Raw genomic sequence first — 18,866 nt, forward strand, 5'->3', positions numbered from 1 at the left:
ATACTTACTTAGTTATTTTACCTACCTACAAGTTAATATTATCTAGGTACTTATAGGACCTAACCTACCTATACTGTGTGCGCTGTAGCATGACGCGGGTGACAGTTGCCTTATGAAATTCATAATACGTACTAATATTGTGAATCGCAGCAAACTTTCAAGTTGTAGATATTTAGGGTTCTGGAAACCTTAAAAGGAAAAACAAAACGTCTATACGTTTTGTTTTTCGTACCTATGTACCTACCTGTGCCTACCCAAACACCAGTGTTAAAATGAAATATTAAAAATGTAGAAGTAGAATAAATTAATATACTGTTTATTTATTTCACAGTTCACACCACAGCGCCTGATAGTCGCTATTACCTACTAGCGTGTCGCGTACCTAGGTATATACAATCTAGATATCTATCCCAATATTAGGTTTTAAAGTTTAGTTTATCTAAAATCAACCATAAACTAATGCAATTAAGTATTACAATAGTTTGGTAGCACGTTTCAGTGTGTTGCAACTTTTTGATTTGATGTAAAACAGACTGACATACTGCACTCAAGTGTGGAGTGATCTAGAACGGCTTTCGCACGGGAAACTCATGTTTGCGTCAATATTTATCTGATTTGTGACTTTGAAATATTGTTCTTATATTGCTAAAGTTGGTCTTCTTGATTCAGAAATATTACCTAAACAAACGCAAACGTACCATAAATGCGTCTGACTGTCAGTCTGTCGCCTTTTCACGGCTAAATGGGCTAAATCATAGAACCTATTTTAATGGTTTTTGGTGGGTAGGTAGATAATTTACGGTTTAGAAAGAAAGAGTTGAAAAGGCCAAAAGGAAATTAAAAAAATAATAAAGGGAGTTGAAAAGTTTAAGTTCAAAATAGAAAGTTAATAAAAGGCTACCTTTTAAATTATTACTAATTAATTAATTAGAAAATTATTGAATACGATAAACTCTTCTTCTTATCAAAAATGTTTACAGCGCCATCTAGTATACGTTTATTACATCGCTAGCATTGCGCGGGAGGAACCACAAATGATGAAACTGAAGCGTTTTCTTTTGTATAATAATTGTAATTATTATTAACTTCATAGATATTTATTAAAGTTAACTTACATACACCGATTTTTTTATTAGTAACACATAATATTCAGCACATGAGTTTTTTTCAAAGCTTGAAACTGTTTCCGAACGAACGTGTCATATTAGAAAAATGTTATGTTGACAGTTGAAATTGACAATGACATTTGAAATCAAAATAAATTTTATAAAAAAATATTATTTTGGGCTTTTTCATTTTCAGCCTTTTCTTTAGTTTCAATTCATATGAGAAGAATTAAAGAATAATATATTCCTTTAAAATGAACGTCCTGTGTAAACGTAGTCATCTAGCAAACTATGTGTATCGAGTACTTTGCAAAGAAATTAAACCTATAACCTCTCTGAAAGTCAGCTGTTTACACAATGCCGTAGGAACCAGTACAAAGCTACATAATTTAAAGCCAGCGAATTTATTATATACTGCGATTCGTTGTAAATCTAAAAAGGTACGTTTCTACTGTAAGTTAATCGCCTACTTGAATAATAAGTATTCCAAGAAATGTTATATGAAAGCACTATATTGTTACCATTTACAATTTTTTTTAACATGAGCTTTACCAAACTTGACATTGTTTAAATGTTTTGGGCTGCTTTGGCTCTATAAAAAGTATATAATGGAAGGACAGCTCTCATGTATGAAAACTATAATAAGTATGTGGGTAGGTACTTGTTCGCTCTGATATTGCAACACACCAAACTGCAGATATAAACTGCTGGGATGTGTTTCATACACAGTAACTAAATGCTTCATAATCAGAGTAATCTCAAAATTAGGAACAAACTATATCAAAGATCTAGTATCTCAGCCTGTGTGGCGCAGTGGATTTACAAGACTGAGGTCCTATGTCTGATCTACTGCTGGGCCCAATGAGAATTTCTTAATTAGTCTAGGTCTGGCTGGTGGGAGGCTTCAGCTGTGGTTAATTACCACCCTATCGGGAAACACATACCGAGCATTTAGTGTTACCATACCATAGGGGTGTGGATTTTTCATCCTACTCCTAACATATTCACCCGCTTCCATCTTAGATTGCATCATCACTTACCATCAGCTGAGATTGTAATCAAGGGCAACTTGTAGAGAATAAGAAATTAAAAGATCTAATCTAATTTTTGAATTTCTAATTTTGATATAAAATTTTGTAATTTTTTTCAGTCTAAAGATGATGATTCTGATGATGAAAATGCAACTATTTGGGATGATGATTCATCACTTACAAAGGACTCGAAAATTGTTAAACTCAACGCTACTTCCCTGAGAATGGATGCTATACTTAAGTCTACTTTAGGAGTGGCAAGGAAGTATGTTTTTATTTATATAACAATGATGGTTAATTTATTATTTTGATATTACAAGATAAATTTACTAATGTTCAAAAACATATAACATAATAAGTTTAACTTCATGGTGCATGTATAAGTAACTTATATATCTTTAGATTAAGGTAACAAAATTACTTGTTATTACATGTTTTACAAATAATTACATGTAATTTAATGAATTAATGTCTCTAATGTCTGTCTAATAAATTAAGAGCTACCATTAAATCTCTTTTTTGACTGTAAACTAAATAGAATAATTTTGTTTTGTTTCAGCAAAATAGAAAAATTATTTTATGAGAGCAAAATCAGAGTTAATGGAAAAAAGGTTCTGAAGAAAAGTATCCCAGTAAGTGACAGTTAAGATCTATTAGAAAACTACTATAGATATTGTGGTTTTGGAGTATTTCCACTGCTTTTAAGCATATAAAAAAATATTATATTTTCAGGTGCGAGAAGATTATGAAATAGATGTCATAAAAAGTGTAAGTCCCAAAAATCCAGATCATTTGTATGTAGCAAGAGTAGAAATTATAAGTATAGCAGCCAAAGAAGAAAGTATAGCAATTACTGCGAGAAGATTCAAAAACCTACTTATAGAAAATTATGAAACAGATCCATATAAACCTTCAACAGCAGATGAAGATAAATGAAAAATGTAAATAGTAACAAATTTTTATTAAAACATTGAACTAAGCATAAAATTCTTAATTTTACTATGATCAATTCCAATAAACCTAATAATCCATCAATGAATACATTAACATGATTTTATATATCTAAGTCTATATCACAATCTGAACTATCAAACATAGATAACTGTGAACTGGACACAATTTTTTTAGGATTTTCAAAAGAATTTGCAGTATTTTTACTCACAGAGCTTTCTACAGGAATCACTGCAACTGTGTTAGTTACATGTTTATGGATTTCATTGTTTTCTTCATAAAATTTACTCATATCTCGTTTTCCAGCAAATTCAAATTGTTTTAATTTGTTGACGGAAGTATTTAACATCTCATTACTGCTTTTGCTGTCTTCAAGTGGTATTTTATCATTTGTATTGGGTCTGATTTGATTCTCCTTATTCAATCCACAGTTTTCTACAACTGCCTCAGTACATAAATTCTTTTCGCTTTTCTGGGTTGAAGTATCACACAGTTCGAAATCAATTCCTAGATTTGTAAAAACATCATTCACGCTTGGAACTGCATTTAACATTTTATTAACATCACAATCTTCACTATCTGATGAATCTGGTTTAGTTTGCTTGGTTTTCTTTGTTCTTTGCTTTTTCTTTCCAAATCCACTGGTGTCTATAACAACTTCTTTTCTTTTCCGCTTTGTATTTTTCTTTTGAACTGCTAGTGGATTTTTATCAATTTTATTAAGAGTAGCATGTTTCTTTAAAGTTGCTGCTAATTTTTCATTCATAACTCTCATATTAGTACCATCAACAATATCCAAAAGGTTTTCTTCATTCACTTTATCGTGCTTTCTTTTATTATTATTAAAATAAGAACTTGTCACGAGAGATGCTGACAATGGAATGTTGTCATCAATAACATCATCATATCTTGCAAACAATTTATAATTCCCATTTTCTATGCAGTTGTCTAATGTTTTGCAGTCTATTTGTAGTAATTTTCCATAGTAAAATAGTTCCTCTTCCCATATGTCGTTCAAATTTAATTTTGCTAGCAGTTTTTTGGCTGTGCAAAGGTAATCAAAATCTGGGTGCTTTAGAAATGTTGAATGTAAAGCATCAACTGTGTCCTCTAATGTACAGTCCTGCATAGACAGATCAACTAGGGATATCGCGAATATGGCATCGACTGGTAATATTGTCGTTCGATACATGAGCCGACAATGTGCTTGCGATAATCTGTGCGAAAAGATTGTTATTAAAACAGGTAAATTAAAAATAACAATAATATTTTTTGTTTAAGGAAATGCATTTGTACAAATGCTGTTGAAACTAATCAGCATAGAAACTTCTTGAGAGATATTGAGAATAACATTGTAGATTTAGTTTTGTAAGCAATTTTCAGTAACATACCAGAGATGAGAGGTAATAAAACTAAGATAAATCCTTTAAGAGATAACATACTACGTAATAAGACGATTACTAAAAATTTTAATAGTAGTTACCTAATCAAACTGTCTAGCATTCTGACAGTAGTCCTAGAAGGGTCCCTGTATTCAGACTTTCTCTGCGCCATATAGTAACACTGCAGTATGGTGTTTGCTGATTTCGTCATATGCGTGCTTTTTGGACCAACTAAACCTATGTATACCTGTAAAACAAAATGAAATTGATTGATTATAATAATATATTGTTTGATTTTAATTGATATAATAATAATAATAATTTACGAAATTCAGTCGTCAGTCAGATGGCGCCACGTACTTTATTACAGTTTGTTCATTAATTTAGGGTGATATTAACGACGCTATTTAGGTTTTCTCAAACAAAATGTTAACTACATTTTGATGTCAGTTATTAATTTTATATCATTGTTATAGTTGAGAATTTTTGGCAGTCACATTGAAGAAAATCAAAATTGTGGACTTGAATTTTGGTTTGACTAGGCTAAGTAAAAGTTTCGATGCTATGTTTAAATATATTTTGTAATCTTTACCTTTGTTTTGAAAGGGTTAACTTACTTGCAGTTTTTCAAGAGTCCATTTATTTTTTGATTCAACAGGATTTGCATCACCGAACAATATGTAGGACGATACAAGTCGGTCCCAGGAGTTGTTTTTAGAATCCAACAAAATGAATATCAAATCAAACCTGGGAAAAATAAATGAAGTTATTACACTACTTATATATTGTACTAATAGATCCAACCAGATGTCCTGTCTGGAATATCATCATCATCATCATATCAGCCGATGGACGTCCACTGCAGGACACAGGCCTTTTGTAGGGACTTCCAAACATCACGATACTGAGCCACCTGCATCCAGCGAATCCCTGCGACTCGCTTGATGTCATCAGTACACCTGGTAATGGTATGCTATGAAAGTTTTCGAGATTTTATCCAAAAATCAGCTTCATACAAAATGTGTAAGAAAATGCAAAATTTTTCTGAAGTTTAATATTAGTTATACTGCTATTATTTAGGGCACAGACAAATTCAACATACCAATGATTATAAAAAAATCATCATAATAATGATGAAATCACACTAATATTATAAAGGAGTGTGTAAGTATGGGTTTACACTAATATTATAAAGGAGTGTGTAAGTATGGGTTTACACTAATATTATAAAGGAGAAAGTTTGTGTGTAAGTATGAGTTTGTGTGTATGTGTGTATGTTTGTTTCGCCTGTACACTGCGGCTACTGAAGGAATTTGGCTGAAATTTGGAATGGAAATAGATTTTACTTTGGATTAACACATAGACTTTTTCATCCTGGAAAAATCCATGGTTCCCGTGGGATTTGTAAAAAACTGAATTCCACACGAACCAAGTCGCGGGCGCCCGCTATTAATACATACCTATGTATCATGTTATTAATTTTTTTTTATAAAATTGTTTTAAGGATTTTTTTTACCTACTTAACAAGGGTGTTCCCAGAGAAACATTAACGCTCAAGGGCTGGTCTGTCTGGTAATGTCCTTTAGGATTGCACGCGGCTATCACCGCACAGCGCGTGTTCAGCTTGCAAACTATTCCCGCCTGAAAATTACGCACAATATTAAAACAAAATTCGGTCCGTCAGCCCTTCATTTACCTATGTTACCGTTAAATTGATAAATATGTTGATTTATAATCTCACTCGTGATATTATAATCTACCGTCATATTGTGAACTGAAAATACACGTAGATCGCTTCCAACTGTCACTCGCCATCTTCCTGATTACAATATGTTTGTTAACAATATTAATACAAAATTAGGTTCGTCAGCCCTTCATTTAGCTATGTTACCGTTAAATTGAAAAATACGGTAGTTTATAATTTCACTCGTGATATTATAATCTACCGTCATATTGTGGACTGAAAATACACGTAGATCGCTTCCAACTGCCACTCGCCATCTTCCTGATTACAATATGTTTGTTTACCTTAGCAACAGATATAGTCTGTTGCTCCATGGCCTCGTGTATGGCGGTGCGGTCGTGCTCCCTCAGGTGCGAGATCTCGTCGATGCAGCACACGCCGCCGTCCGACAACACCAGCGCGCCCGCTTCCAACTGCCACCCGCCATCTTCCTGATTACAATATGTTTGTTTACCTTAGCAACAGATATAGTCTGTTGCTCCATGACCTCGTGTATGGCGGTGCGGTCGTGCTCCCTCAGGTGCGAGATCTCGTCGATGCAGCACACGCCGCCGTCCGACAACACCAGCGCGCCCGCTTCCAACTGCCACCCGCCATCTTCCTGATTACAATATGTTTGTTTACCTTAGCAACAGATATAGTCTGTTGCTCCATGGCCTCGTGTATGGCGGTGCGGTCGTGCTCCCTCAGGTGCGAGATCTCGTCGATGCAGCACACGCCGCCGTCCGACAACACCAGCGCGCCCGCTTCCAACTGCCACCCGCCATCTTCCTGATTACAATATGTTTGTTTACCTTAGCAACAGATATAGTCTGTTGCTCCATGGCCTCGTGTATGGCGGTGCGGTCGTGCTCCCTCAGGTGCGAGATCTCGTCGATGCAGCACACGCCGCCGTCCGACAACACCAGCGCGCCCGCTTCCAACTGCCACTCGCCATCTTCCTGATTACAATATGTTTGTTTACCTTAGCAACAGATATGGTCTGTTGCTAAGGTAAACATTCCTAATAACAGTTAACTAAAAATTTACTTATTAAAAGCTCTTAACTAACTTTCTCTTGTTTAGCTTCGTGGTAACTTTTCACTGAACATCCTTAATCTTTAATCTTTCAATCAATAACCTTTAATGTTTGTATGTAGATAGGTATATAAATCTTACTCTAAGAGCCGCGCACGTCAGGCCGGCGCGAGTGCTGCCCGCTCCCGACGTGAACACCGAGCGAGGAGTTAGCTCTGTCGCCGCTTTGAGAAGCTGTGACTTTCCTGTACCTAAACAAAATGCGATATCTATTTTTACACTTACAGTAGGCCGTTATATATACTTCACAGTATATGACGTTGGTGCATCTTAACTAACGTCATATACTGTGAAGAGAAAAACACCATATTCGGCCCACTGCTGAGCTCGAGTCTCCTCTCAGAATGAGAGTGGTTTCACTTACGCAGAGAAATCAGAAAATTCTCTGGTATGCAGGTTTCCTCGCGAAGTTTTTCCTTCACCGTTTTGAGACACGTGATATTTAATTTCTTAAAATGAAAACTGAAAAGTTGGGAGATGCATGCCCCGGGTCGGATTCGAACCCACACCCTCCGGAATCAGAGGCAAAGGTTGTATCCACTGGGCACTGAGAGGAGACTCAACGAGCTCAACAGTGAGCAGAATATGGGTTGATAATGACGATGAATTAATGTGTTTATAGGAGAAAGTTTATGAAATACTAATATCATTTAAAAAAGTTTACCTGGATCACCAACTAGCAATAAATGGCACTGGCCCCTAACATTCATTGTGTGTTTATCTTCAGAAGACTTCTGTTCATTCTCAACTATATGGTTAGAGCCGGTTATGACTGTCAGCAATACCGCCAGTTTCACTAAGTAAAGCCCATACACCTAAAACATACAATCTCGTAATATACCCATATTTATCAGACCTTCCTTTAAAGAAAGAAGAAGGCTCAGAGTAGAACAGCAGGTGATGGAATGAGCTATGTTCGAAGTATCTCTGCGTGATCGAATCTCAGAAATGAGGAGATCCGCAAAAGAACCAAAGTCACTGACACAGCTCAACGAGTCGCGAAGCTGAAATGGCAATGGGCGGAGCACATAGTTTGAAGAGCCGATGGACGTTGGGGTCCCAAGGTGCTGGAATGGTAACCTCTCACCAGAAAGCGTAGTGTTAGTCGACCCCCTACTAGGTGGAAAGAGGACATCAAGCAGGTTGCAGGGAGCTGCTGGATGCTTGCGTCTCGAGACCATTTTGTTTGGAAGTCCATGTAAGAGGACTATGTCCAGCAGTGTAAGTCTATCGGCTGATGATGATGACAATGAAACTTTGAAGTTGGTCATGCTACATACCTGTGGACACACGGAAGCTAAGATCTGATCCCTCCCTTTCAACGGACACTGTTCATACTTCTTCCAGAAGTCATCAAAGCATTCCTTTATGTCTGGAGCCATGGCGATCACTGCTGATCTCTGTGCGTTGCTCACTTCTATATAGTTGGCTTGTAATACTAGTTCCACTTCGGATCTCTTGGTTTGGACGCACGGACGCCATCGGCGACGCACTGTGCTGCTGTAGATTGAGCATAATTAATTTTGTTATTAATCTATATCTATACCAACATTTTTATTGTAAAAAGATAAAAAAAATGTTGGACGATGGACGTTGGGTCACCAGGTGCTGGAATGGCAACCCCGCACCGGAAAGCGCAGTGTTGGTCGACCCCCACTAGGTGGATCAAGGACAAGGACTTTAATTTTAAGTTTTTGATTACCACCATTAGATTAAATTAAATTATGACATAATCTTGACCTTTCAGAAATGCTTGTAAACTAAACCTAATTGAAATAAATGAATTTTGAATTTTTAAATTTTGACATCATGCAGGTTGCAGGGAGCAACTGCATGCTCGTGGCTCGAAAATGTTTTATTTGGAAATCTATGCAGGAGGCCTATGTCCGTCGAAGCCTAACAGTAGATGTCAATCGGCTGTTAATTTAATTATAACCAACATTATGCTACACATGCCATGTAGTACCCACAAGCAATTTGCTTAAAGCTGTTGCAGCTGATTGCACAATAGTAATGAATTTACAAAAAAAAAACCAACATTAAAAAAAGGTAAAAATTTATTGTTTGTTTGCTTGCATTGAATAGGCTCTGAAACTACTGCACTTTATTGAAAAATTATTTTACCAATAGAAAGCTATATTATCAGAGAGTAACAACAGCAGGTAAAACAGTGGGGTGCTGCTATTAAGAAATATTATTCGCTTTTTTGTATGTTGTGTGCATGTTTTCTGAATCTCTGGTTACAATACACAAGATTTGTAATACATACCAAATGACAACATCATCGCCAGGCTTACAAGAGTCCACAAGGTCGTCCTCCAGCACCGCCCACATGGAGCCAGGTATTGTGCCTATGCTGAGTTTGTTTACTTGCTCCTGAAAAATGCAACAAGAAATTACTTCTTTATGACTGCTTGTAAGAGATTTTTTTCCAAACATTTTTAAATAAACGCGTGGTTCCCGTTCCATAATACAGGAATAATATATATCCTATAGCCTTCTTCGATAAATGGGCTATCTAACACTGAAAGAATTTTTCAAATCGGACCAGTAGTTCCTAAGTTTACCGCGTTCAAACAAACAAATTCTTCAGCTTTATAATATTAGTATAGATTACAATTGACTTGAGAAATATGTTATTTTAAAAGAAATCTAATACAGCTTGTGAAATACTGAAGCCAATGAGGCATACATATAACTAACAGACCTGTGGTTTCACATGCATAACTCCAGTTCCCGTGGGATAGCATTTAACCTATGACACTCACAAATAACGTGGTTTTTAATTGGTATAAGAAATGTCCAAATTAGTTCTGTAGATCCAGAGATTTCCCCTACAACACTCCTGATGGTCCGCGCGGGCTGGGGGGCGTGTAGCGATAAATGAAAAACACGACTGATGCTCCTCACTTCCCCGCATGCATGATATCACACCCGCGCAGTCTTTCTCCCCTTCGCCCGCAAATCATGGGAGTGTCATCGTAGAACTTGTCGTATAGTATAGATAAATAAAACCTACCTGTATTTTAATTTCTTGGTAATCCTTACAATATTCTCTAGACACAAGATTGACTGCTGTTAATGTGGAACTTTTATTACAGTTCAAACACTTTGTTGGTGCTTTCAAAATGTATCGGTTTTCAAAATCTGCCTCCACTAAATTTTCGAATTTGCATTTCATGCATATGTATTTCCTTTGATATTCCAACATCTTTGTCTGTGTGACTCGTACAACGGTCCCTTAAAATACAACATATTTTATAGAACTTTTAAACAGTAACATATCCATTTTTTTAATGTTAAGTAACACCAGTCTAGTGTTCACCTATAAGGATTAAGATCAAGTCTTGGGTTAGATAAACTGAAGCTTTTCTTGCTTTCTAGAAATTTTCAGTGCAATTTTTTATTTTGGTAGTGTTACACTTTTGTTAAAAATGTTAAGCACTTGGTTCCAGTCATTATTATTAACATTGGATAGCGATTGTTACCTGCATACCTGAGAATTCTCATAATAGGGATGTTGACAGTTTTTTAAATTGTATATAAATTAAGAGTATGCTAATAGTAAAGCAATTTTGTAAAAGTAACAGGGTATCAGCAATCATTACTTTCGAAGCTACAGGGATTTAAAGGGTCAGATTTGCGGTGATGCCGCAGATCCTTGAAAAATGCCCCATACAAAATGGCACGAACTAATGATGTCGTAGGCGCTTAATGATCAATAGATTTGTATGGGCATTTAAACAAAATATTAATATCTTTGTTATTTCTGCGTTTATGTTTATAATTCACATATTAAAAAATGTTATATTTAATGTAAGGAAGCTAAAACTGTATGAATTTTCATCTAATTACAATAAAAGATTTTTAACAGATTTTGAAATTTTATAATCTTATTTATTTTGCAAATATCCAGACAATTTTTGCTTTTTATATATAAATTAGTTAACTATGACCTTATTTACCTGAATGTATCATAAAAATCAATATATTCTAACCTAGTCATCATCCCCATTATTTGTGTGTGAAGTCTGCCGATCCACATTGGACCAGTGTGGTGGACTATTGGCCTTACCCCTCTCATTCTGAGAGGAACTCAAACTCAGCAGTGAGAAGTATATGGGTTAATAATGATGATGATGAATACCTGTAACTTTTAAAAAGCATCCAATATCCACATTTTTAGGAAACACAGTCCTATGTAACTCTGGACACACAGGTAGGCCATATATCCTTGCTTGTACATTCCTCTTTAAGTATTTGAAATTCAGTTTATCTATCAAAGGCTTATATTCTTCTTTCTCTAAAATATTTTGTTGGGCTTTAATAATGTCTTCATTACATGATTTAAGAGTTGAAACAGGACTGCACAAAACTTTGTCACCTATATCAGGATATGTTTCAAATAGTTTCAAGAAACTGAAAATAAATAGACAAAAATTAGTATTCTACCTTACACTCAAACTACCATTTACTTTAGTAGTTAGTCTATATGGCTTCGGGTATCTGAAGATCCTGGGTAAAAGGTCATCAGTCAGGTCAAGAAATGGTTTTCTTTGTTTCAAGAAATTGTCAATGGTAGCCCAGAGTTGATAGTGTTACACCCCAGGCATTGGAGAGCAATTGTAAGCCGTCAATCATTCTAATAAAACTAATAGTGATAAAGGCACACTGAGAGATCACTACCCTCAGCCTGCACATACACAGCAAAGCCGTGGGTCCAAGATTCAAATCTCCACTCCTATGAGGAGGGACCCTGGGTCATTTTAACACTGATAACTATAAGGTAAATACTCATGAGCTGAGTACAAAAAACAATGTAACCTATCGACCCCTATACATTATTTTAGTAAAAAAATTTACTGAAAGACTTATATCGAAATGCTTTTAGCAAGGATTAGCTTTAACAACTTACTCAATTTTTATGCTATAGTATCCTAGAATATCCTGTTCTGATAAAATATTTATACAATCTTGTAAGTGATACTTCGTAACATATTCTAATATCATTGTCTGATTTATTGACACAGCCGTATTCATGTATATTATCGTATACAATCATTGGGTAACTCTATTCAGTATTCAGCTAACAAAATGCAAAATGTCAACAATTTCTTATTGAAAATAATAAGTTTTCTGAAAAATAACGAAAAACGCGCCGAAACAAAACAATTAACAGAAACCATAGAGCATAAACCACAGGAGAAACAGTTTTTGTTTTTTTTTAATTGCCTTTACGGCTCTGCATTCTGTCGACAATAGGACATATACCATGTTCAGATTGAATTGCGCTATTTGGTAAATAAACAAACCCTTTTGTCGATGCCAAACTTTCATAATAGTTTTCAGAACCATCAAACTATTAAAACACGCACAAACACTTTGTTCTTTACAATCCACCTATGGAGAATCATACAAACGTAACATTTTTTTAATTTACACAGGGTTTAATCAAATTTTTTAGAAATAAACGAAATTAAACACGAAATTATGCACACAGATTACATTTAAATGTTAATTTGACGTTTCGTCTCTCTAAGGTTGTGCCAAGTAAAATTGTCACCACAGATTAAAAATTAACCGATTTACCGATTGTAAATATCGAATGTATTCCGTTCAGTATCGATATCGTAATTGAGTAATTTGAATAAAGTATTTTTTTCATAGCGCTGTTTAGTTAATTACGTACTTATATGTTAAAAAAGATAATGCGTTAACAAGTACTGCCGAAATTTTTTAGTACTCTTTTAATTTATAACAAACAGATACAAGTGAAAAAAATGTTATTTGATAGGTATTAATTAATATGCAACAGAAAGAGGTAGATAGCTAATATCGAGCGTATTTTGACTGTGTGATTAGTGTTGCCAACTTAGAAGTGAGTTTTTAAGTAAAGTGATTTTTTTACAATTGATATAAAATTCGATTAGTAGTAGTTAATTCTCGATATAGTTCATCAACGGCCCATCCCTAGGATGACGTCACAACTAATGTCAGTGATGAATACGGCCATATTTGTTTACAAGATTTTGCAATTCTAAAAAAACGAAGTTTAGATTTGGTATTGCACTAGAGATAGAGAAAAAAAAAACAACTAGCCTCAGCCCTCAATCAGGCTTTTTTCCCAATTATTAAGGCTTTTCCCATAATATTCTCATTTAAGCTATATTTTATTTAGTCCCGTCAATAAAAACTATCTTCTTCTTCTTCATTGTGTGGTCCCATTACCTATGTGTGGTCCGCGTTCCAGCATACTCACGCCCATTTTACCCGATGTTAGGCAGTAGCAGCCAGTAAAAATGATTATACAAATAAAAAAATACGGTGAGCGTTGTTATCATAAACTCAAAAGGAAGTGGTGGTTTAGCAGGCGGGTTTAAGAAATAATAATTATGCGTGATTCATTTCCAATTAAATGAACTTTTAAATAAAATCTGCTCTGGAACATTTCACACAGTAACTTAAACATTCAGGCTTATAATATAACGCCGCCAACCACTCACGATCAATTTAACCGCCTGTAGGACGCTTAAGAGGCCGACCAGACTATAAATACAGTATTTTAGTCGAGTACCAACAATTTTTGGGCGAATGGTTCCAAAAATTGTTCGTACTCGACTAAAATACTAAAGTAGCCCTAACTAAGCCTTACGGATGTGGGCAGTGAACAAAGAACTAAGGAGGCACTGAAAAGCATAAATCATAATTATTTTACTTCTTGACTTTTTATATTAAAGGGTTCACAGGGATTCAGGATTAAAAACAAAACTAATAGAGTTTCAAGAATTTTTATTCATCTAGTTGTACTATACTCAACACATCGGGATGGGTCTGTGGGGAAATACTCTTGACATTTCGTCATTAATCTCTTCAGAGCTTGGATGTATTTCCTCTGGGTCTCGTCGTTCATGACGTGGGCGACGTTTTTGGAAAAAATCTTCTCGCGTCCCGTACGAGCGTGGATACCCACCATAGTTACACCAATAGGCCATGGAGCATTGCCTATCGCCATCTGTAGATAAGCGTCGCTTGCCTGTTGAAAAAAAAATGTCACCTTTGAGACTCAATCCCACTTGACTTAAACGTTATTGTAATAGATGCGATTTGTAAGCTGAGTCAGATTAGTAGCGCTATTTTGTAACAATGTTTTTTTATAACTCCAAACCGTAGGTTTTGAATTAATTCCAAAGAAGGATACTAAGGCGATTGAGGCTGCAGATCTTCAGTTTTTTTTAAACTTCAATAATTTTGATTGAAGATTGAATTTCATTGTAAAAAATGTAGTTAAAACGATACAGTTTCAAGTTTTGCCTACACAGTTACATTTTAACTGAACCGTTTGACCGTACCTATAGTTAAAACTGCCGTTATGTAGCCAGTATTAAAGGCAATTTTGAAAATCAGACTGTCGAATTACAAAAACTTTGTTACAGCATAGCGATACAGTTCTTAAGCCCCCTGTGACCGACGTTAACATTCACACCTGGATGACAGGGTGATGTCTCATTAGTACATTGGAAGTTACAATGTATACACAGCTGCAGCACAGGTGAACAACTCACTTAGTCAATCAGTCTCAACAATACATTTTAACGGCCTCCGTGGCGCAGTGGTATGCACCCTGGGTTTGATGTCCGGCTGGGCCGATAAAGGTTTCCTTGATGTCCGGCTGGGCCGATAAAGGTTTCCTTAATTGGTCCACTTCTGGCTGGTGGGACACTTCGGCAGTCGGTAGTTACCACCATACCGGCAAAGACGTACTGCCAAGCGATTTATCGTTCCGGTACTATGTCGTGTAGAAACCGAAATGGGTGTGGATTCATCCTCTTCCTAACAAGTTCCGTCTTAGATTGCATCATCACTTAAGAGAGATTATAGTCAAGAGCTTGTAAAGAAAAAAAAATACAATACAATTTTTTTTAATGGAACAATGTCCGTGAGCTCTCCGACAGCGCAGCGCATTAATCCGTTAAACGATTGTATACGACAATGCAACGCTTTAATGTGGCATATCATTTAAAATATGTATATGGAACATAAACTATTATGTATAACGATGCAGTGTCGACGCCGCGACGCCGCAACGTAAGACAACACACTAATAGGGCAGAAGCCTAAGAAGAGCTTTGAATAATAAATAAATACATTTATAGAAAAAAAAATTACCATGATATAATTTCTTTCCAATAAATGTTTAGTGATTTCCATAAGACTGTCACAGATGTCCTCAGGTAGGGTCTTTTTTTTTAATTTCCTCATCAAAGGCTTTAAGTAAACTTGTGTTTGAGTGTATGTCGCTCTTGTCATCTTGTGCTTGATAGCCGTCTTCTCTGCTGCTGTACCAGAATTAAGCTGCTGACCCCACAATTTGAGCAGGTACTGGAAGGAAATTTATGAAAAGCAATTATATTTTTTCATTAAGAAAAAAATATTACTTGTCCTAAGCAAATTTATATAAATAAAAATCAATTACTGAATATATGCAAGCTTGCATGTTGGTTTAGAAAATCTGGATTAACGATATTGTGGGTTAACAGTTTATCCCAGAAAATTCGATATTTACAAAAAACGGTTTTTTTATATGAATGTTGGGATGTATAATGACATGTACTGAGAGTATATCTGTCTTTTAGAGAAAAATAACTATACCCATTCTAGTGAAAAAAATGATCATAAAGTTCAATCAATGACAGTTTAATACACTGATTCTCTTGCAGTTGTCGTTACGAAGTTGCAGTAATCTACTTACTATAACAAAGAAATTAGAAATGAAGGTAGAAAACGCATGTCATTTCATATCTTATTTATTTTAAATTATGTATGGTTTGTTTATAAAATGTTAATATAAATAATATATACTCACCATATCTAAGTTGTTCTAATCCTATTAATCAATTTTATTTTCATTCAACTTTCATTAATTTAAGAAAAAGATAATTATTATTACATGTGAAATGACTAGTGATTTATACCTTCATTTTTAATTTGTTTGTTGCTAAACAGTACTTGTCAGGAGAGGCTGTAGTATAGTTTCTATAGTAAGCAATACAGATTATATGTAAATACATACCTGTAACAATATCATTATAACATTCATATCATGATTTCTGTCACCTTGACCCATTGTCTTGGCCATTTCTTGTATGAACTCATATGTAACTGCATCATCTAAATCATCTTCGTTTTGTGATTTTTCCCTTTCATTCTGAAACATTATAAAACAAATTTAACTCTTTGAGTATTTTTAAATGGTTGAAAATAGCTATCTGTTATTGCTTCAATTTAAAGAATAATCATTCATTTCATTTGCCAGATAATTGCTGACTTGATGATGGCTGCTATTCTATGACATAAATAAATTTAGTTTACCTGGGTTCCCAAGGCTAATATTTCGTTTAGGTATGCCTGATCCACTTTGTCCATAGCCTCTTGAAAATCATTCCTTAAACCCTGAAATCACAAAATTACAATAAATTTAATTTTTTAATTGAGTACTAAATGTGCAGTATTGTGGGTTTATGCTCCATATCCCCTTTGCTATATTATAGAGGGAGGCCTGGACCTGCAATGAGCAGCTTAAATAGACAAATGATGATTTTCATCTAGCACATACAAATATGCAGGGGATGATCCAGCAATTCTGGTGCTCTCGGCAAAGACAAATTTTGCTGGAGAATAAGTAAATTTTGATGCACTTAATTTTTGCAGCTCTGGCAAATGTACCGCTTGCCCTCTTAGATCAGGCCCTGCAAATATGCATCATGTAGAATTTGCCACACATATGTGACGTAATTCCATACAAAAGGAATGTAAAATTATGTATGTATATAAATGGTTCACTGAAACTAAGTTATAAGTGACTGTGAGTCTATAACTAAATTAATTCAGAGACTTTTGATAAAAAAAGAAGAATCTTACTCTATTGGCTTCAGGTTCCTGTATTTCTATTCGTCTCAGCCTTTTGAAAGACTGTAATTCACTTTCACCAAACAATATGATGGGATGAGCGCGTTCTCTCAACCTTCTGATGACTTCAGCTCTTGGTAAGGATATGCTTTCTGCATGTTCATTTTCTGTTTCTTGCTTTTTAGCTGCAATAGTATCATACATTTTTATTATAAATGTGAAGAATGATTTTCTTAAAGATCTACTATTTACTATACTCAATACTGTACTTTAGACTAAATTAAATAAGTTGGACCAGGATTTAAGCTATTTATCACTTGAAAATATAATAATGATTGTTTTTGTTAAAGGTGTGTATTACGTCACGATACAAAGCCGCTGCTATTATTTGTAACATATTTTTTATTCAAATTCCTGTGGTCGACGGGTTAATAACAATTTCAAGTACATTTATAAAATAAGTATGTGCCAAAAAATTTATATCCAACCTTTTTCTGCTTCTTCTGTTGCTTTATCTGTAGTCAATTTGTCATCTTCAGTGTGCGGTCCATGTTTACTATAATATTCTTCTTTTTCTTTAGCTAGCAATTCACCTCTTTTGAAATACTTTTTTGAAGAATTCTGTAAAAAAATTAAATTTATGTTTATGTTTAGTAATATTTTAAAGAGGTTTATTTGTTTGAATTGAATAAGCTCTGGACCTGGACAGAGTTGATTCTTCACCAATTTCTTTTACCATTAGAATCTTATATTATCTTGACGAACATGGACTATAAATATTTTATCCCCATTTTCCCACGGGAATGGGAACTACGTGAGTGAAACCGCCGTGTCTGCAAGTCAAGATCAATCTATACTAATATTATAAAGCTGAAGAGTTAGTTTGTTTGGTTGAACTCGCTAATCTCAGGAACTACTGGTCCGATTTGAAAAATTCTTTCAGTGTTAGATAGCCCATTTATCGTGGAAGGTTAATGGCTATATATTATCTCCGTATTCCTACGGGAACGGGAACCACGTGGCGTTTGCTAGTAAGTAATAATTTTCTTCAATACAGCCTAAATTGAGTAAATAAATATTGTGTAAACATACCAAGATGTTTTTTTCTTCAATAAGTTTTCGTTTTCTAGCAATTTCTGCTTTCAAAATATCCATCTTTGTATCGTTAGTTACACTAATACAAAACAAATTTTTTATAATGAATAAACACAAGTTACATATTATGAACACAGTATAACAAAATACTTATTAGAAAATATCTTCCATTTTACACACAATCACAATTTGCTCGTTTGCGTTTCGTATTTATGTATGGAACAAAAACAAATTTGTCAATGCAAATGTCTACGTTGACAATTGACATGTGACATTGACGGTTGACACTGACATTGAAGTTGAACGTTTTTTTTTGCAAAACTGTCTTTATTGGCTGAGAGATTTCAAGTTTTTTTACTCGACTACGTCAGAAGGAGAGTAATGTTTGTGTAGATACATAATAGATAGGTGTCAAAGTTTGTCACTACCTAACATGAGTTACAGACTACATTTCGTGCTCAGAGGGCCTATAGGCAGTTTGATACTGTTACTGTCACGTAACGTAAACGCGAATTTCTAAGGAATTGAAACAGCGTCATCTAGTGGCACTACTGCACAACTGTTTCAATTCCAT

General features: G+C 34.9%; 3 protein-coding genes across 3 annotated transcripts; 1 reads left to right on the forward strand and 2 right to left on the reverse strand.

The window, feature by feature from the left end:
• Window positions 1–1,241: 1,241 nt before the first annotated feature.
• LOC112042960 (mitochondrial transcription rescue factor 1) lies at window positions 1,242–3,124 on the forward strand. The gene is made up of 4 exons (XM_024078187.2): window positions 1,242–1,546; window positions 2,257–2,402; window positions 2,697–2,769; window positions 2,870–3,124. Exons 1-4 carry the CDS (start codon window positions 1,361–1,363, stop codon window positions 3,071–3,073), a joined length of 609 nt encoding a protein of 202 aa, XP_023933955.2. The 5' UTR covers window positions 1,242–1,360; the 3' UTR covers window positions 3,074–3,124.
• Window positions 3,084–12,793, reverse strand: LOC112042957 (DNA helicase MCM9). The gene is made up of 12 exons (XM_024078185.2): window positions 12,207–12,793; window positions 11,439–11,710; window positions 10,311–10,531; window positions 9,561–9,667; window positions 8,572–8,791; window positions 7,956–8,106; window positions 7,373–7,482; window positions 7,009–7,155; window positions 5,987–6,111; window positions 5,088–5,217; window positions 4,572–4,717; window positions 3,084–4,305 (listed from the first exon to the last, which is right to left on the reverse strand). The coding sequence occupies exons 1-12, from the start codon at window positions 12,329–12,331 to the stop codon at window positions 3,192–3,194; spliced, it is 2,868 nt and encodes a 955-aa protein (XP_023933953.2). The 5' UTR covers window positions 12,332–12,793; the 3' UTR covers window positions 3,084–3,191.
• A 1,270-nt stretch (window positions 12,794–14,063) lies between these two features.
• Window positions 14,064–18,525, reverse strand: LOC112042959 (pre-mRNA-splicing factor 18). The gene is made up of 7 exons (XM_024078186.2): window positions 18,290–18,525; window positions 17,686–17,818; window positions 17,210–17,382; window positions 16,661–16,741; window positions 16,362–16,496; window positions 15,458–15,670; window positions 14,064–14,324 (listed from the first exon to the last, which is right to left on the reverse strand). Exons 1-7 carry the CDS (start codon window positions 18,350–18,352, stop codon window positions 14,085–14,087), a joined length of 1,038 nt encoding a protein of 345 aa, XP_023933954.1. The 5' UTR covers window positions 18,353–18,525; the 3' UTR covers window positions 14,064–14,084.
• Window positions 18,526–18,866: the final 341 nt, after the last annotated feature.

This window comes from Bicyclus anynana, chromosome 10 (assembly GCF_947172395.1).
Source record: "Bicyclus anynana chromosome 10, ilBicAnyn1.1, whole genome shotgun sequence".
Lineage (NCBI taxonomy): Eukaryota > Metazoa > Arthropoda > Insecta > Lepidoptera > Nymphalidae > Bicyclus > Bicyclus anynana.